The 21,016-nt window shown below is 42.0% G+C and overlaps 1 protein-coding gene across 1 annotated transcript in view; it reads left to right on the top strand.

Moving 5' to 3' along the window:
• The window catches only part of ptprsa (protein tyrosine phosphatase receptor type Sa), a 172,329-nt gene that overhangs the window by 107,439 nt on the left and 43,874 nt on the right, over nucleotides 1–21,016 (top strand). Inside the window, 7 exon segments of the mRNA XM_043222235.1 lie at nucleotides 2,552–2,662; nucleotides 4,633–4,644; nucleotides 11,942–12,214; nucleotides 12,362–12,943; nucleotides 13,739–13,875; nucleotides 13,969–14,113; nucleotides 19,528–19,842. Coding sequence (XP_043078170.1) covers nucleotides 2,552–2,662; nucleotides 4,633–4,644; nucleotides 11,942–12,214; nucleotides 12,362–12,943; nucleotides 13,739–13,875; nucleotides 13,969–14,113; nucleotides 19,528–19,842 — 1,575 coding nt within the window.

Here is a 21,016-nt window from a genome sequence, read left to right as displayed (position 1 = left end):
CCTCTTGCTTGGTGAGTTATTTGGGAGAAAAAGGCACAAAATGGGAGGCCGATAAAGGCTAGGGCATTAAAGGTACGCAGAAACCTTAATAGTGTTTATGCTAACTTTCCCCCTCTCTACCAATGAACAGTAAAGTGAAAGAGATTGAAAGATTTGAGAAAGACTAGGAACACTGTCATTCCCTTCGCCGATAATAGATTCTCAGTGAGCTTATCCGAACCCAAGTGGAAACAGGGATGTGGGGAAAAAAACACAGCTGCAAATATGTAATGAAGTCAGTGGGGAATCGTCAGTCGGCTGAATAGCAAGCAGGAGTACCCAAAATAGTCAGGTTCAGGCAGGAAGGAGCTCTGAGAAAATTTGCTTGCTTTGGAGCCGCTGGGAATTAATTTGTATTTAATGAATTTGGATATGCTATGTTCCTTGCTAAGATTTCCTCAATGACATTACTCAATCATTAGCTAACTGTTCATAAAAAAAGGGCATCACAACCCCGGCAAAGACGGGGAGAATTCAGAGCTCCCCGAGAGCTCGGCGCACCACTGTGGCATGGTTTATTTATCAGCCCCAGCTCCAATAACATTAAAATTCGTGCCTGTTTTCTGCAGTCGTAGGCTTCAGAATCGAGAAAGAGGCCGAACACCTGGTGGAGAGTTCTACCAGATTTTCCGTCAGCGTCACGTAGCACAGGTTGTGCGCGAGCGCTTCTCGTTGGGCTGCGCACCTGAGGAGACTTTAGAATGCTCTCCAAGCCCACCTGCTGTCGCCCGGCCGCCCGCTGCGCCAATGTGCACATCAAACGATCCGTGTATGAGCGCACACACTCTAGAAACCACCTTCCATTTCTGTCTCTCCCTGCCACGCCTCTAAACTCCCTGATCCCATCATGCTGTTGATCCGCCGCGAGCAGGTGTGAGTCATCGACCCAGAAGCCAGAATCTCGTTGGCACACAGAATGTTCCACAGGATGCAGACTGTGCGCTTAAACCGCAGCGTGAGTCCCTGCTGTTGATGTCCCGCCGCCGCATGTGGCGGTAGCCGAAGGTTGATGTCTTCGTTCAGCCAGAATGAATGTCTCTCCAGGAGAGAGGGCCGTATTGATGCTACCTGTCAGAATGCAATGGTATAGTACTGAAAGACAGATAAAGAGGAGTTGGGGTGGGGCGGGTCAGTGGGTAAACTACCACTGGTAATGGAGCAGTTGTGGGATCCAGAACTTTAGCATTCCTAGTCACCTCAATCGCAGTTGATCAGGTGGTACATTTAGGCCGAAAAAGGGCTGTTTTTGCTTCGAGCAAACTCTGCAATCTCAGTGCATCATGGTGACCACGGGAAAGTGCGGTTAATGCAGTTAAGAGCCTTCGAAACAATTGATCGAGTATAGTATAATACAACGATAATGTCTCTTGCCTGCAATGTTTTCACAGACCATTGAAATACCTCTTGAACTAGGAGGGTTGGGTTTAGTGATTTAAGATTTAGAAAATTAGTCCCTGCTGGTAACCGCAGCTTTACAGTTTGCAAAAATCACACTTCCCCATCTGCGGCTGAAAAATTGCAGTAGTTGCTGACTTCCTGAAGCTACAGTCGCCTATGTTGTTAAGAGCCCTCAAAACATATGATCATATGTAGTGTAATAAAATGTTGCTTGCTTGAGCCTGGGGAAGGGTGGAGTGTTTTGGTTATTTATCCTCTGAAAATTTGAAACTGTTGGTAACTGCAGCAATTCAGTGGCTTTACCCACCAAACCCAACCCTGTGACCTTAACCCCTATAGCCTTTAGCCCTGGCCCTTACCATTTGAATTAGACCTTTAGAAAGTTTGATAGATCTCAAACTGCATGTGTTTTGGCATACATGGCAATGACCTTGGTTATGACCCAACCCTGGGGAATTATATGGAGGAATATCTAGTGCTTATCATGCACTGCAAATAGCCATTCTCAGTCCTGCGGTATGCACTGACATGAGTATTACTACAGCTCTTGAGGGACCGAAAGAAATAATTCATGCCGTGGGATTTAAGTGTTGTGCTAAGCTTCAGCCCTGTGCAGCACATTTCGACATGAACTAATGGATGTTCAGCTCACAGCTCACTCTTGACCCTCACCAACTTTCCCCCCTTTGGGACCGACAGTGGTTTATCTCCTTCGACTCCACACCCTGATACTTCCCGGCACGCTGATTGATGCGATCCAGCACTCCTGCGAACACCATAACATTGCTGCTAGTTCTTTTCCGTTCGCGTTTGACGGGATGCATTCAGACATATTTAGATCAGTCTAATTTTTCTTGCCTTGAGTGTGGAACTGCTCAGATTCAACACAGTGAGTTAGCGTTAAAAGGCGAAGTTGGCTTTCAAACGGGAAAGGCCTTTGAGCAATTTACGAGGATACGATGTTGCACCAAACATACAAAATAAAATGGTTTCTGACGGTCTTGTTACTTTCAGACTTCTAATAGTTTGCTGTCTTTTCTCTCTCTGTCTTTTTTTCTCTCTGTCTTTCTCTTCATCCCTTTTCTTTGGGGTGTTTTTTTTTGTGCTTTTCCAGGTGCTCTGCAGATAGAAAACACTGAGGAAACCGACCAGGGGAAGTACGAGTGTGTGGCGTCTAACGTGGAAGGCGTCCGATACTCTTCCCCTGCCAACCTGTATGTGCGAGGTAGGGAGCAACTTGGCCGTGGAGCCCACCGAAAACAACTAATTAGAGATGCACGACTGGTCATATGACCTGTTGTATATAATCTAATAGATTCTTTACACTAAAGCACATACTGCAGTAACAAAATATGCTAATTTCGATACTTAATGGGTAGTTTTCACTCTTCTCTTTGACGGGCGGAAACTTGGGTCGTACAGGTATGTTGTAAAATCAAGTTTTCAGGTTGAAGAGGATGATGGTAAGTCTTTATTTTGATTGGCCAATGCAATCAACCAATCAAAATGCAAATTTTATTCCCTCCAAAAAGGTAAACAATATGCATGTTGCTTATCAGTGTATACATTTAAAATGTAACATGTTAAGAAGTAATTTTGTAAACCTAAATAATTAACTACCTGTCTTAGCTCAATTATTATTATTATTATTATTATTATTATTATTATTATGGAACAACAGTTTTGCATTAGCACAGACGACTCCTGCCGCTAACCTAAAGAGGAGTTGAATCTCCAGGTTGATGATTTTAATAAATCGAGACAGATGCATTTTGCGCATGTATTATTTATTTAATGCATATTAAAACAGACAGGGTATGGGATGGGTTTTACTCGCTGTGTACCAAATAACTTTGTTCCGGATAAATTATTCACTGGCCATTATAAAATGGGTCAGAGAGTTGTCTTTTCATTATTATAGTTATTATTGTTCTCCCAGTAGAAAAGATGCAGATGCTCGATCTCAAAACAACAGATAGTTTCAATGAAATTTCTGTCATTTACTCACATCAGTCCAAACAAGTCTGAATTTTGTTCTTCAGTTGAATGCTAATGATGAGATTTCAACCTTTATTCAAAAAAATCCTCTTTTGTGTTCTACAGACAAACAAATTTTTGGATTGACATAAGGGAGAGTAAATGATAGAATCTTTTTGATGTGATCAATCAATTTATTTATTCATTTACAAATTCTTAATGCTTAGTTGCACCTGTAATGTAAACCGTTTCTTAATTTTGATTGTCATAAATGATAAATGATTGACTGTTGGTGTGTTTTAGCAGCTACCACCAGTTTATTCAAGAAATAAGCCACAAGTGGCCTTAGTTTTACAGTGACATTAACATGCTATGGGTATTTTAGGTACAATATGACGTATAGCACCTCTTAATCGTGGTATAGTCAGCGTGGAGTCAGTTTTGAAGTATTTTAGAGATGTTAGATGTTCAGTTATATTTGATCTGATGTCTAGTGACATTTCAGTAATTGGCCGGCTGGAGATTTCTGAAATCCATTCAAATTACTGCAGCGATAATTAATTCAACATAGGTATGCTAATGTCTCACTGATTATGCGCATACTGCATTAAGACAGTATGCTGTCTCCTTTTGTTTTGTTTTCAAAGCTTAATCATTGGGTACAATCAAATATTTTCTGTTCTAGAGTTAACGGCACTTGAAATTAGCAGCTACGATGGAGAAACCGCTCAAACGAACCTGCATTTATGTGTCGTATAATAGCGCGACGCCTTTAGAATCGGTTGTCTTGATTGTAGCTGCTAACTTTAATGCTAATTACGTGGGTTTTTATTTGTATGGTCGGTTTGATTTGGTTTGCACTTTGGGTTGTTTCATTGATTTCTGTTTTTGTGTCTTTGTTTTGTTCCTGTAATTAAAGCCGCAGCGGCAGCTCTTCAGGTGGCTAAAGACCTTGTAATTTTGCATTGTTATAACATGCTTGAATTGACGCCAGTGGCAGAACGCAACCACTGGGGTGAATCAAACTGTTTGGGTCAAAGCAGGTTAACGCGGCAGACATGTCGCGTGTCACGCAAGAAATAATCAGGCGACATCAGTCAGAGAAAATGTAGCAGCTAAAAGCCTTGAGGTGGCCTTTTTTACTCTCTCTGTGTTTCCCCTATTTTTCTCTTCTCCTCATGTCATTGTGTTCTGCATCAACCCCTTTACATCCCTCAGAGCTTCGAGAAGGTTGGTGTGTTTTTTCTTTTTTCACTTTTTTTAACCCACATTAAAAACGCAAAATCAACATGTATTAAAACCTTAACCTTGACTGATCTATTGGAAGGATCATTGGCGATTCGAAGTTTAAAATTAAGCTGCTAAATAACTTAAACAATTCTGAGAGATTTGATTAAATTGCATAAACTAGTAGTAACTAACCCGCAAAATCGGGTTCGTTTCCCTTTTTACGTTTAAGTTTGCATTGTGGGGCCTTTTCTCGTTTGCATCCTTCAGTATTGCTTTTGCCCAAAGAAAGTGCTTATGCTGTCATGGAAATCTCGCATTTGAAAGTAAACCACGGCCTGATGCATGATGGGAGAAAGTAACTGCGCTTGCATGCCTGGAGACACAATTCCTTTGGCTGTCGTGCTTTGTTGCATTCCTGTGTTTTCGTGAGGTTTATTGTTTTCTTTGTTTTTGTCCAAAACGAGAGTTCGAGCTTTTTTTGGCGACTCATTGAGTCCGTTCCTTGTGTTGTGGTGTTCGTGTGATGTGCACCCTTAGTTTTGTTCATTTTCGACCCCCTTTCCGTTCTAGTTTCTGGTTTGTTAGATGTGGTTTGTGTTTCTGTGCTCTGTCGTCTCTTGTAGGCTCTTTCTGCAGACAGTTTTCCCGCCATCTTCTCAATTACAAAGCCGTTCTTGCACACAAAAGCTTGCAAAATCACATCTGCTAATTAGTTTTTTGTGCCACATGGATCATTGGCAGTTATAATGATCTCCGCACTTCATGTGGCCCCCCCGGTAAACAGGCTTTATTTCACAGCCGCAACAAGCTAGCGATATTTCCTCGTGATGACTGACTGCCTCTTGCCCTTTCGCAGTCTCCAAGCTCAATCAAATCAGGATTTATCATGCGCTCGAGTCCTCGTTGCCAGCGTGCATCTGAAGCGCTTCTTACATCACCGTGACGTGCCGTTTTAAAATCCCCAAATTGGACCGGAACAAAAAGCAGGTGCTTTGTTTGTGAGTCTCTCTATGCTAATCCTTCGCTAATGCAGCCGAGCACAGTAATTGCACGCCTGTTTCATATGCATATCTAAGTCCCGTCGGCCCTTTGGCCTCTAGGTAATTTAGCTTCGTGTTGGTTGCGTGCACAGCTGTATCAACCACTACAATGTTTAACCTTTTTATACTCGTTCACACACTTTTTCAGATTTTCAGAAGGTTTTTCTCACTTTATAAGCGAACATAATCTGAACATAATTAAAAAAAATATAATAATAATTAACTTTTTATTTTAGAATTTTGTATGACCATTTTCCAAAATAAATAATTAGATTTTAGATTTCTTTCTCTTTTTTTCATGGTTGCAAGTCATTAATTGTGCTTTTTGTAGCTGTACAAGAACTCAGGCGAAAAGCTCGCATTTATTCCGATAAGTTTGTTCAATCGTGCGGATAGCTCATCGTTCTCCCCAGTGCAGTGATGTTTCAGATGGCCGTTTGTCTGTCTGTCAGGGATAATGACATAGAACAAGAGCCTCTGCTTCACTTGGCTAATGCTAACGTGTTGCCGGCTATCTCCTGATGTCTGAGACTAAATGGCTCTCTGAATTATTCAGTCTTTACAGACACTGTTTTGTTGGGAGGGGGGCGACGCCACATGAATTGAGGGTATAAATAATGAAGTGCGCTTTGCCGCTACTCTGTCTCTCAGGGTCTGGCATTTATTGACAGAGCTTTATTTTTCATATCCGGCTGTTCCCACTGTGATATCTGTGCCCCCTTTACCCTGATAGCTTGTTACTGGAGCCTAGCATGTAGATAGTGTACCAAACTAAGCGTATTAGCGTTCCCAAGCTGCATGCTAGCAAAGACAAAAATACATTTAAAATGTAAAAAAAAATGCTAGTGGCTAGCATGCTGTAGTTTGAAAATGAAACCAGCAAAACATTTTCAATAGAAATGTTTCATTTTCAGCTAGACTATGTTAGCCACTAGAACTGCATGTTATGAAACAATCTGCCATTTTTCTTAACCAAAAAAACAAAAAACAAATTTGTGAGCTAATGTGCTCCAAAAACAAAACTGCTATTCCATTAGCAGCTTTAATGGCTAGTCACTCTTTTGAAATTTCTCTCGATATTTTTGTCACTAGATCTTCTTGTTAGCTGTCTACCTCAGGCGTGTAAGTTAATTGCCTCCGTATGGCAAAAATCCCCCTCTGAGCCTCGACTTATCTCGTTCTCTTCTATTTCGCACCGAATTAATAACAGAAATGATGATTCTTCTTGTTCCAATGAAGTCGCTAATCTTTCATTGTTGCCGCTTGACAATGAAGCTCTCAACCATTCTGCCATTCAACTCCACATAATGCAAAAATGTTAAGGAGTCAAGATCCCAGAATGTTTCCAGGGTATTATTAATACTAATTAGCCCTCAAGACGAGAAAACGAGACCTCACAGATTCACTCTAAGATGCTGGAAGACTGAGCTGTATCGAATGCCATGTTAAATGCTACGAGTATGTGCGGTGTATGCGCACGGAGATGCATGTGAACCCCACTGCCACCACTCTGGGATGTTTTGCATGTCCTTGCATGCTGTGTTGGTATTCAAATAGAAATGCAAGCTAGATCACACCCTCTACTTGTGGAAACGAAGGCTAACTTTGCTCTGAAAAAGCGTTGTAAAGTGACAGATTTTGGTGCAAAATCTAAAATGCAGTTCAGCTTCAGACTTTAGCTGAACGCCACTCATGCATTGACCAGATGATCAGAAGGTAGTGTTTTACAAATGCACCAATTTTCATGACTAGAACTGGTCCGGACCCCAGCTGAGGCTGCTTTGCATTGCAGCGGCAGAGGTGTGTGTGTGTTAATATGGGGAACCCCTGCCGTCTGCATGCAAATGGCCTCGCTACCTTCGAGCGAAATGGATTATTGTGGGTTTTGGACATCAAACAGGGTGTAATCTCAGCTTCAAGGTGACATTAAAGGCTGCACATTATTTTGGCTTCCCTTCCTACCTTCATTTTGGGGCTGGACAGACTGTCTCACCAAAATGGCCGCGAATGTCCACCTACGATTCTTCCTAGTCAGGAAGCACAAGGAGTGAGGCACTCTTTGGCCTTTTTATTTTGTCTTTCTCTGTCCGTTGTAAGACCTCGTGAGTTGTCTTTCTCTCCACATTGGGCTTGAAATGGGATTTCGTCTCTGGACCTCAAAGAGATTGCTCTCGGCCTGCTGGGCTCCTTGTCGTAGTGAATGAGGAGCGTGTCCGTCCGATTGGACTGTTCTATATTCCTCCGAATATCGCAGCATAGAGCACCATCGCACATCAAACGTCAGGATTTTGAGCTATAGGACCATGTGTCAGGACTTAGATAAAGCCCAGGATGGCTTCATGCGATGGCATTTCAAAGGCCGATGCATTGATAGCGGCAGCTGTAAATGTCGACATGCATCTGAAAACATTAGACCCGCTTATGATTCCCGCCTTTGCCGCAGTTTATTTGAGCGCGGTGCTTTGTTGCCTGTGACTTTGAAGTTGCTAGGCTCCTTGCGGTCTTTTCAAATGGTTCTTCCATTTAGAAAATGACCCTATCGAGTCTGTCTTTTGATTAAATTCGGAACCATTCGAGTGCAGATTGAGCGTGCAACAGTAGGATTGAATAATTCACGTGGTGAAAGGTTGCAGCCCTCATTCGCTCAACTACCAGTTGGTCAACCGAAATTTACCCTAGGAATACAAGCTTCAGTTTTAGCCGGCCAAATGTTGCATCACCCATTTTCAGGCCCACACGCAATATGTGTCAGCGGAACCTGCATAGTATGTGTGTATATTTAACATATTTTACCATATTTATGATTAAAATCCGTGCAGGAAATGCATCAGCAAATTACGTCTGGGCCTTTCCATCATTAATCCACGCCATCACGTTGCACTGTGTTCTGTCAATGTTATAACACACCTGCACTGCGATTATCTGTGTGCTGTGTCAGATTCACCAATTTTGACATTTCAGTTGTGTGGATTCCCTAAAATGTTGCACTTGGGGAGGGTTGCATGCCTCAAATATATGTGTTGACTGTAGCTGTAGGCCTGGTTGTGATAGTCTGATGCTGTTCTGTTGACTTCATTCCTGCAATCACAGTCATGCATGCACATTGTGAACCGTGGGCTGCCCTTTCACCTTTGTTGAACATTTGTTCAGTATGCATTTATATGGGGATGGGGGTCGTTTAAGTATATCTTTGTTTATTTTAATGTTATTTTTGTTTTCTAAACAAATCAAGAAGTATTTTTCCTGATTTAAAGGAGTGATCCAGGTTCAGTGCAAATGTTGCTCTGTTGCATTTGTAGTGTGATATTGATTACCACAGAAAATAATTAAAGAAAAAGTGAAATGTACACTATTTTAAGTTATAAGAAAAAAATAGTATTGAAGTCATCATGCCTCCAAATGCTATGGTTAGAGCTTAACTTAAATTGAACCTGGAAATTTCCTAGAAATAGGTTAGTATTTTAACTTTAAAAAAAGGAACAAAATCAGTGTTAAAATGAATAAATGTATTATAAAATGTATTAACAAACTGTTAAATATGATTGTAAATATTATAAATTTATAAACTAATGGCATAAAGTTAATCTTATATTGTTTTACTCCAAGATTATGAAATGGATTTATAATGTGATTTTCACTCACTGGACACCAACCGAGGTCATCCGTCACGCTGGCTCTCTGAAACTGTGAAAATATTTTTATGATTAATTATTGCTGTAAGGTATAGATGCAGAAAGATAGTGAAGCCTGTTACCTTGACTAGCTATAACAGCATTTCTAAATTTAAAAGTACTCAGTGATGTTTATTTCCAAAACATAAAATAAAATTCAAAATGCTCTAAACATTCAAACTAGATTTAAACCCACGGAACTTTTGATGGGTTACAAATTGAAGACTTTATGCTCTTTGGCTGCTGTTATCCCAGGCGATGGTGAGAGTTTAATCGTGTGTTTCGAGCCCCATTGTGTGAGAAGTCAAACCAATATGCTTTTACTCCAGTTGGCCCAGGGTTACAGTCTCCTCTTTGCCCCAGTCCCCACCTCTCACTCCCCGTGTTATTTCCCTTCTGTCTCTGTCCCACATGTACTTCAACCATTTTGTCCTTCCCGTCTGTCCGTTCCCTGTCTGCCGTCTTGCAGCCTAGGTCTTGTTCTGCCTTGTGCCCTGTCTCTACCTGTTGTTCCTGTCCACGTTGTGTCTTTGTGGGGTTGTTAATTTGGTTGTTTTCTTTCTGAGCTAGCCCCAGCACCCATTGCTGTCCCTCTGTCTTTCCTTTCTCCTCTTGCCAAACGTAAATGAGGCATGACCCCCTCACCACCCGCCATCTTAGGACACACCTAGCACCACCCTACTTCTTGTTTCATTGTCATATTACATCCACCAACATCGATAAGGCAATTGCCTTGAAGATTCTTGGGGAAACCAAACTATAAAGTTTGGCTCAATACTAAATTTTACATGTAGTAGGTAGCACTTCTTTAACCTGAAAACTACTACTAGTTATAAGTCTACTGTGCTGTTCCAAAACCTTGTGAGATAACCACCTAGATGTATAACACCTATTTTTTCATAAGCAACTTCGTTGCTTTCTGAGATTTCTAGTTTTGGGTATAAGTGTGATGAGAGAATTGCATGTATCCTTCTGATGAAAGTTCAGTCCTAAAATCCACACAAAACGTAAGCGTTTTTGGAATAATTTCATTGTGTGTTTTTCAGTCAAATTATAAATGCACTGCTTTATCCAATATTTGTGTCAGAAACAATTAGAAACAGTTGTGAGTTGGGTCTTTAGAATATTTTTTGTATTTAGAAAGTTAACTTAGATGGGCAGCTTGCTGGGTTTTGGAGCAGAGTCTGTATATATAAAGTCTTATATGTTTCCATTGTTTCTTGACAGTGTTTTTTTTAATGAGTCACGTCAAAATAGCAAGGTTACCAAGAATGAACATGCCAGACAGGCTATGAAAAAAGCCTGTTGCACAACTTAGCCAACTCCATCTCTGCCATAACTCATATCGAACCCTTTCCCCCAACAGATCCTTCATCTTTTTCTCTCGTGTGTAGGTTTGGCATCTCAGTAGTTGAGGTGCATCGCTGTCATCATGGTAGACTAGCATCTGTACCAATCATGTGCCCTTATTTGGTCAATATGTGATCATTTTCTTTCTTTTTATTGTTTTATTGATGTGTGTGATAGTTAGTTGAGTTGAACAGACAGCTCCTTATTGACTGAATTTCCGCTGTAAATTTTGTGTTACGTCTAGCCAGGACCGCAATGTGACAATACAATCCTGTCACATTACGTCATATTGGCTGGAGACGATAAAAAAAAGCCTTTCTCTGCATTGAAGTGGGTTTCCCCCCCTCGTTCCTTTTCCCAACCCTTCCCTTTCTTCCTCTTACTGGCTCTTTTGCGCGTTCTATTCTCTTATATTTCTCTTTTTTTCCTCTCCAGTTGTCTTTTGTCCGGGCATGCTAGCGACCCTTCAGTTATATTCCTCTATGCATTTTATCTCAAATTCTTCTCTCTGGTTTTATTGTTCCCATTTACTCTTTGGTTGACCTCTACCTATTTCTGCATGATGTCTGTGAAAATGACAGCTGCATCTATCTATGGAAGCGTGTCAGATCTTAAAAAGGCTTTGTCCAGTTGATCTACTCTCAACCACAAAAATCTGATTAAGGTTTCTCATCTTTAGTCCCTATTGTAGGGACTCACATTACTAGTGCATGTACGTACCTAAGGGGTACGTACAGTCATGCATATGTAAGGTTACTTACACAAAAAGGTTAATTTTAAAAACAAATAACAAAAACGTTTTGTTCTTCCCACTATTTTATACCGTAGTATTTTCTGCTTTTTAAGAGTAATGCATGCTTTTAATTTTGTGTACTGTAGTTACAAGCCACATAGAGATCTAATTTTAAAGATGAGAAACTCATAATAGATTTTTGTGCAATTAATCGTGCTGTGATGGGTCAAATATTGGTCAATGGAACCTTGTTGCTATGAACTTGTTGCTTTAATGTCAATCTATATTGTTGGTGAAGCAGTTTTGTTAATTTAGTTACTTTATCATTATTTTAAGTTGTATAAACCGAAATGTTTGTGAAGTTTTAGTCTCTTTTTTTTTATAATTTGTTGTCCTCTCCTTAGACAACATCATGTACTTTCTAAAGAAATGCTCATTTTCATCGGCGTGTCATTACCTTTCTCTTTCTCTTTTTCTTGTCGCAATTCCTCCGCCCTTTGCAGTTCGCCGCGTGCCCCCACGTTTCTCCATCATGCCCCCCACCACCCAAGAGATCATGCCGGGCGGTAGCGTCAACATCACTTGCGTCGCTGTCGGCTCGCCCATGCCCTATGTCAAGTGGATGCAAAACTCTGAGGACCTGACACCTGAGGACGAGATGCCAGTGGGCAGGAACGTTCTGGAGTTGAACAGCGTCCGAGAGTCGGCCAACTACACCTGTGTGGCCATGAGCAGCCTGGGCATCATCGAGGCTAATTCCCAGATCATTGTTAAGTGTAAGATTCCATTGAGTCCTACAAGGTCACTCGAAGGATCTCTGGTCAAAAGAAATTAAAACTAAGTCAAAGCAAGTATTTCAGATAGTGTTTAGTCCCAGTATAGAATGTTTAAGTCTGCGGTATTTTCTTATCCTCCACTTGCAGCCTTGCCGAAACCTCCAGGTACTCCTGTTGTAACCGAAACTACCGCCACCAGTATCACCATCACCTGGGACAGTGGCAACCCTGAACCCGTCTCCCATTACATCATCCAGTATCGCGCCAAATCTCCTGAAAGCAAGTTTGAGACCGTGGACTCCATCACCACCACTCGCTACAGCATCGGTGGGCTTTCTCCAAACACTGATTACGAGATCCGCGTGTCAGCCTTTAACACCATTGGCCAGGGCCCGCCCAGCGAACCGGTTGAGGCTAGGACTGGGGAGCAAGCTCCTGCCAGTCCACCACGCAATATCCAGGCCCGTATCATCTCCCAGAACACCATGATGGTACGCTGGGATGAACCTGAGGAGCCCAATGGACAGATCAAGGGTTATCGGGTATACTACACCATGGATCCATCTCAGCCCATGAGCATGTGGCACATCCACAATGTACAGGACAGCGTGATCACCACCATTCAGAGTCTGGTGGCTTCTGAGACTTACACCATCAGAGTGCTGGCCTTTACGTCCGTTGGAGATGGACCCTTCTCGGATCCAATTCATGTAAAAGTGCTTCAAGGAGGTCAGTTTGCCTTTTTTTTCTCGGCGATTTCACTAGACTAACAGTTTGTTCATTTCTGTCTAGTCTGTTTTTTTGTGTTTGGTGGGTTAACAATGTAGCAAGTAGAGCTTAGCGATCGAAAAATGTCTGTTGTCGCTTAACTCAAGCTAATGATGTAGCAAGGTAAGTGTCGCAATCGAAAATGTACATTGTTATTGGTTGAGATAGAGGGTGTATAATAATGTCTACTGCTATTATCTAGCAAATCTGAAAATTTAGTGTTAGTGGGCTAAATATGTAGAAGCAGAGTTTCGCAATAGAAAATATACATTGCCTGTTGTCAGTGTGTGCTGGGCTAGCAATGTAGCAAGTTTCGCAGTTGAAAATGTGTTAGTATTGGGTAAGGCAATAGTATATTAAAAAGTGAGTTTAGCGATTGAAGTGGTCTAAAGATGTAGCAAGATGTGTTTAGCAATTAAAAATGTCTAGGTATTGAGTTAGCTGTGAAGCAACTGCAACAGAGTTAACAGTGTAGCCAATTTACTTGAGTTGGCCAAATATGTAGAAAAGTTGCGTTTTAGCTTCGGAAATGTCCATTTTTATTTCCTTTCGGGTCAAAAAATGTGGTAACAAGATGTATGATCAGGTATGAGTTGGTGAGATAATTTAAGCAATGTAAATTTCAGGGTTGCAAAAATCTAAGTGCACTGCTTTAACCTGTTAATCATTAACTCATGCACAAAATTTAAAGTTGTACATTTCTTTGTTTATTCAATTTCCTGCCTATTGAACTGTCAACACTGGCTCCATTTATAGTCCCTGGACAGCCGACCAACTTCCAGGTTGGTGAGGTATCAGACACAGGCGTTGAGCTAACATGGGAACCGGCCTTCGAAAAAGAGGGAATCATCAGTTATGAACTACATTACAAAGAGGGCGGGCAAGAATCTCAGGTGCCTTCTTTACCACAAACCTTCTCATACACATTATCAGGACCACTGTTGCACACGTCATTAGCAGTAACATTATTATTTTCCACCAAACAGGTAAAGAAAACATTCGGCCCGACCTCTTCTTTTGTAGTGGAGGGTCTACGTGCAAATACAGAGTACTACTTCTCTCTGGCTGCCGTCTCCAACAAGGGCATTGGAGCCTTCACAAACGAAATATCCCAAAGGACATCCCAAGCCAGTATGTAGCCCATTTCCTTTCCTAAGGTCCCAAATAAAGGGTTGGGGGGTCTAACATTGTATTTTGATTGAGAAATGCCAAGACACTGTTTGATAGGGCAACTGTAACCTTCACCCTCGTTTCCCAATCCAGGGATATTGTTTATCGACTCTGGAAATGTCAAGAGTAAATGATAATGGTGTGCTTGTGTCTGCAGCAGATATGTGTCAAAGATCGGACTTTTGGTTTATGACAGGTGTCTTTGCGTTGTGTTTGTTTATGCATCTAAATTGCACAAAACGGCATCACCTTTGAGCCGAAACGAGTTTTTGCTACATGCAGGCTGCGAAAGGTGATGAGAATATTTCCAAATGACTTGGCAAAGCTTTTGAACAATTTCTTTCTGTGCATGTTGAGAACTTGTTTTTGGTAAGATGATAAAAGCGAGCAGAACAAATTTGTGTAAATTGTTTGTGAAAACATTCTTATGTAAATCGCTGCGAACGCATCAGTCTATGTAAGAATGGTCGTATGCGCGATTAGTTCTGCTTGCGTTTCGTGAATGAGACCCACTTACTTTGATGTTTTAAACAACATTTTTTTTAAAGCCCAAACTTTTAAATGACCTGTGTTGTTTAGTTTAATGGATTCCTCTCCTCTTGGATTGTGTCACGCGCACTTCTTTTTCTTCTTTGTTTGATTATTCTTTCATCTGGGTCTCTCTATGTCACAGTTATGTACTTCAGAGATTTCCTACATGTGAAACAAACAAATCAATGTGGGTTGATTGATCTGCAGCAAGCGTGCCGTTCGGCTCCCCTGCGCGCTCCCTTCTTTCTTCTGTGTTCGTATTTCTTTTTCATGTGTCAACAGCAAATGCACTTTTTTCCTCCCATGCGACTGAAGCGCACAAAATATTATTGACTCTGGGGTCTGCCATGGCTTTCCACCACATCTAGTCCCTCACTGTGTATTACTGAAAGCAGCGCAGTCAGTGGCCGCTGGCGCCTGCAGGTAGTCAGCATTTACGCTGGGAGAATGTCTGAATTATTCAAGCCTCCGGCCTAAAAATACACCCTCGCTGAGTCGCATCATGATTCAGTGCATGAAATCATTGGTGCTTGTGGGGAACCTTGCAGCTGGCATGTGCCCTGTGCTAAAAAATTGCAGTTACTTGTGTTCAGCTTGTACAAACAAAGGGGCCCAGAAGTCTGAGAGCATCTACTTTTATTTTCATTGTGTCTTTCAGTCTTTCATATCAAGCTAAGAGAGATTTCAGTTGGAGCTCTTTTTGAGCGCAGAACACTTTCAGCTTCCGTGTATATGAATGGAAGGTGGCAAATGCATCTGTGAATATGGCATTTCTACAATTCTGCATGATGCTAGCTAGCTAGCTTCCAAGAAAAGTAAACAGAAAAAAGTATGCGCACCTCCAAAAAGATTTCTATAAATGAGCTTAGATTAGCATGTGTTTCAGTGTTAAGGTTAAACATGAACTGGCATTCAAACCCATTTTACCTCTGTAGTCTGGTGTATTTCTTGGTGAAATGGGATATTGGAGAACAACTTTTTTCAATCAGGAACTGATTGGAAAATTGGAATTGAAAAATAAGGCAAAAGCTGCCTCCGAGGCAGAGCAGCTTATTATATTTTGATGAAAGATTGCCTAGATAAACTTTTTTTCTCTGAGACAAAATTAATGCATTTTGTTTTCATGATGCTTCTTTTGTTTAGAGGTTCCTTTCATAGATTAGTTTCTTCAGAGTTGGATGCTCTTACAGTGGGCGAAAGATGCCAGAAAGCCATGGCAGCAGACGTGGACCATTTTAACTCATCTTCTGTTTCTACCTGTGCAGCTTGTTGGTGCAGAATGGGTGGGATGGGGTTGGTTGAGTGGGTGCTGGGATGCAATGAACCTGCTGCATTGACACACAACGTTACACCTGAGCGTGAGAGAGCGAGCACTGAATGCATGTATTTCCTCCCATTACCCCGGGGGGGCGCTCTGTTAATGCATCCTTTGACCTCTGGCATGTCGTACGCTGTGTGTGTCCCCTTCTGTTCCATCTCTACATGTCTGTCCTGCTGTTGGTGTCTTCATATATTGTATTCTGAAACAATGCGGTGCACTTTCTACCTCCCTTTTGTTTTCTAGCTCTTCTGTTTCACTTTGTCTCCTGAAATGAAACTAAAGCTCACCTTCTCCAGCTTGACGTCACCTGGTTTTAATTTATTTCCGTTCAGTACACAGTTCAGACAACTTTATTTCATTTTGGTTTGGTTTTACTCAAACGCACTTCAGGAAACGGCTCTCAGAATTTTTATTTATTTTTATTTTTTTGCTCTTGCTATCAGGGTTAAGTTTACCGTGACAAACTCAACATGCAGCAGCAGCACTTAGCATTGCCAAAGCAAATCCGTTAAACTAAAGGTGAGAGTAAGTATCCCAGCGGGACGGCCGTAGGCTTCTTGCTTGAGTTACGGGACCCAGCTTTGTCCCGCAGGGCCTCACACAGATGGAAGACGTGGTTCACTACATCTGCCGACGTCTTCCCTCGAGCATATACTAAAGTAGTGCAGATTTACCCATAACAAGGTCAGAGAGGCGACAAGCTTGGACAGTTAGAAGCAATTTAGCACAAACACCCCACAACCTAACACATAAACAAACATTACAGTGTGGATTCCCGTGAGGTAAGTGACCGCCGTTCAGAGGAAAGCCCAGTCTGCCATCTCACGTTTCAGAAGTCGGTCTCATAACCAACTTGACAGTGCGCTCATGTAGGCGTGTATTGACCTTGAGGTGCAGAACTGTCATATACACCAGTGGAATTGGTTTGGATCCCTTCACAACATTGCACGAGCTGGAAAGAGTTCCTAAGACATTTAAACACTAATGAGTCAGATTATACGTGAATGTTTTGAACCACACCAAATGGCAGACTGGACTTCCTGGTGAAGGCGCGAAAGAAAAGTGTATTGTGTTTGTTTCCTTTTTGGTACAGTGCTGTTCAGTTGACGCTCCAGTCAGGTCACTGTTTGTGGGTCAGCCCACAGTTACAAACCCCTGCAATGGTCCAGCAGAGAGTACTCAACTCACCCTCCATATCTCCCAACTCTTTGGAGGATATGTCCAAACTTTCGAGGGTTAGTGGAGATAGACACTCCTGCCTCGACCAAGTGGGTGCCAGTGGGAAATGCGCTTAAGAGTCAATGGCTATTGAGTGATGCTAAGGTTTCAAACATGGTCATAGAGGGTCCACAAACTGGGGGAAAGGATTTCCGCACTGGTCTTCATCTTGGGTTAGTAGTAGATTTAAGTCCAATCAGTGAAATCAGTTGCCAGTGTCTAGCTTGTAAACTAATTCCAATTTTTTCAGCCAAGCAGATCTCTAATTGATGTTATTTTTCACCTCTCATTTGGATTATTTGAAGCAGCACCACAGTTGGGACAGTAAACATCTTTTAATTTTGGTTTTGTGGCACAAATTTTGAATATAGATTTTAACTTGGAGGTCCACAATCTTTTCAACTGATTGTTAGGCTAGGTAAACTAAGTCCAACCTTTTTATCCAGACAAATCTGAGTTTTTCACCTCCCAATTGCCAGCGCTACCATTGGCATGGATTTGCATTATTAAGTCGTAAATTATAAGTAGACGCCTTTCGATTTTGGTGTTGAGGCACAACTCTTGTTGTTTTTTTAATAGTCATTTCATTTTGAACACTGAAATTCAAGGCTTTGTTGCGTTTGATGTATAATACATTCTCAGAATCATGAGTCTAAACCTTCAGGTAGTTCTGCAATTCTCAGATACCAAAGTTTCTTGCCACACTCAAACCAGGTCGATTTATGAGAACTGAATGCAAATACTCTTCAAGAGAGGAAGTACATCTTCAGAATATATCTTCAAACGGAAGATGAAAATCCAATAAAACTTTAATCCAATAAGCCCATTTGGTGAATAAACAGGGCTCTGAATAATGTCGCTCACTGAACTCTGGGACACCTGTGATGAAAGCTGGCTGGTGACGGGACAAATCGGTTAACCGTTTCTCAAACAAAAGCACAAGTGGGCTGCTGATGGGTTGAATCGGGGTGGATTATATAAGTTGGATATGAATGGCTGGGTGTTAGTGAGGTGCTGGCACCCTGATCTCAATCTTGTGGACCCTCAGGCTAGTGTAAACAGTGAATAGTGCAGACTGATGAAAGCACAGGGAAAGCTCTCTCCCTCCGACCACAAAAACATCCCGACATCCACATTATTGGACTAAACCAATCGACTAGGCTAAATTAACATGAATAGTTTGAATTGAGCTGTATTGGGTGAGCTCGGCAGTAGAGGGAGAGAGCCGAACCCAACCGACTCTGGGGAAACATTACCTCCCTGGAATCGGGTGCTTATGGTAAGAAAGTCTTTAAAAGTTAGTGTTTGAAGATGTCAGGTACGTATAATGTGCAGGAAAATGCTTTGTGTTTTTTGGTTTCATTTTGGTTTTTGCTGTTTTAATGGTCTTACTTTCTGTTCAAAGCTTGGTGGCTTTCCATGATTCTTCTGAGTTGACATTTTGGGTCCTAACATTTTCTTTCCAGCCATTATTTTGCAGAGAGTTTTCCTCATTTTCCTGTAATCCGTTTTGAATGATTTTGTTTTGCTTTCCAACGATGGTGCTCATCCATTTGAATTTCAGTCACAAATATGTTTTATCCCCGTCTGTCCGTTTCCCCCTCATTCATTTGTGTTACTTATGGCTTCAGGGATCAGCACGACAGAGTAACTTTTAATGCTCGATTTTACAATGGAGATAAATGTTACGGCGCTTTAAACGGTATAATGCATTCATATGCGCGAGCATTTAGTAAGCAGAGACGCTGTGCATTTCAAACGAGACTTTTATATTGATTTAGAACGGCACAGGCGTTGTAATTTCTGATATGTGCGAGGGAAAGTACCCGACAAAAACGCCTCGAAATACTGCAATGAATGGCCTTCATTCAGATGCAAATAATGTGATCTATTTTCCCCTCATGGTGGAAATATATCCTGAGAGCCCAGGGTATTTACTGTGAAAGATGGGCTAAATCTTTGGCTCACATACAGCCGGTTATAGTTGGATAAACTGCTGTATCTTACGCCCAACATCTGTGGTGTTACTTCTAGATCTGTGACAGAAATCAAGCCAAAGTTAAACCTTCATGCTTCATATTTATGCATGCATGCCAAACACCCTGACCCCTTCAAAACCAAGCTCTTCTGTTTGCATTTGCCCTTTGCGTTCGTTTTCCTAGTTTTTTTTTTTCTTATGTTTCAGTATGTCTCTGCTTGTTTTTTTCAGTTGGTTTTTCCCTTTTATCATTTTCTTTTTCTCTTTCCCATCTTTTCGTTTTTTGTTTTCCACCCCCTCCTCTCCCCCTTTCCCAAACCTGAGCAGAGCCCTCCGCCCCCCCTCAAGACATTAAGTGCTCCAGCTCCAGCTCCACCACCCTGCTGGTAAGTTGGCGCCCTCCGCCGGCCGAGAGCCAGAACGGGGCACTGGCCGGGTACATAGTGCGCTACGCGGTGGTGGGGGCCGGGGCCGAGGTCAGCACGGAGCCCGTGGAGGAGCCGGCGGTGCCCCCCAGCTCCAGTCAGATCCTGCTGCAGCGGCTGGAGAAATGGAGCTTGTATCGAGTCACCGTGGCAGCCTCCACCAGCGTGGGTCCGGGCCCCGAGAGCGAGCCGCTGCTGTGCCGCACGGACGAAGACGGTAATTTAAAGCTGAAATATCTGAATGTTTGCTAGAAAATGCATTTAATTGAGAAACAACACTGTCTAAGATACCAGTATTTGTTTTCGTCTGAATTTAATCTGAAATCAGTTAAAAAGAAATCTAACTAAAAGGCTGTACCTACTTTCCAACAGCCACTGTATTTGGTCTTATAATTTCCCCCATTCATTTTCCAGTGACCTTATATGGTCTCTGGCCAAGTTTAGTGAGGAGATAAATCCAAGATGGTGGACGAGGCGAGAGAAATGTTGATTATACGTCTGTGCAGACAGCTTACTCTTTTTGGGACAAGATATATTGACTAGCGTTACGTGATAGAGGAAACATTGACTTAGCATCATTTTCATCCGTCACTTCTCTTTGTAAAGCACTCGGACAGCTTATGAGCACAGAAATAAATCCAGCTAGAGTAAGAAATTGTATCGGACGTTCCCCGGTGACAGCAGTCTTTCTCCATGACTGACAGCGCTAGTTCAAGATACAAGCTAGTAATCAATACGGAGCAAAGCCTTTCACTGGCGCTTTGGGCCGCCCTAGGATAGATGGTTTTGACGGGCTGGTCAACCACTGTAGGCGGGTCGGGAGAGAGGGAACGCTAGCCCAAGACCTCCGCTGGGAAATCTCGTTTGACCAACCCACAACATGGAGTTATTTGAGTAGCAATGTGTTACGACAGTCTCATCCTTGGAGACTTGTACCGCTATAGCATCTAATGCGGAATAGTCATGCCCCAATATACAGTACATCCCCTTATGGCGTCTTTTATTGACCATCCAGGAAATCGGTCTCCTCCTTACAGCAGTACTGAATGACCGGAGGTATTAAACATCAAGGCCTCGTATAAAAGGATTTTCATTAGCTCGCAGGTAAAAGACTGCAGACGGCGGACTCGCGAATTGATCAGAGCTCAGATAAGAAAGATAGTGAAATGGAAGGGGATGAAATGGTTGCTCGGGTATATGGGGGTGTGATATTACAGTTGATTAAATGTCCCTGAAGATGGGTGCTTAATCAGTAGCCTGGTTTTCACGTAATTGAATGTATGTACTTGCTGAGACGCAGGGGCTTAGTTTCTTTTCAGCTGTGCAGAGATGGCCTATCGTACGGTCTTAAGGTGCTCAGTAAGGATTGGTACATTGCACTATTTTTAGCT

Source organism: Puntigrus tetrazona, chromosome 22 (assembly GCF_018831695.1).
Source record: "Puntigrus tetrazona isolate hp1 chromosome 22, ASM1883169v1, whole genome shotgun sequence".
Classification (NCBI taxonomy): domain Eukaryota; kingdom Metazoa; phylum Chordata; class Actinopteri; order Cypriniformes; family Cyprinidae; genus Puntigrus; species Puntigrus tetrazona.
The sequence above is the reverse complement of the archived record's forward strand: the minus strand, read 5'-3'. Positions and strand labels throughout refer to the sequence as shown.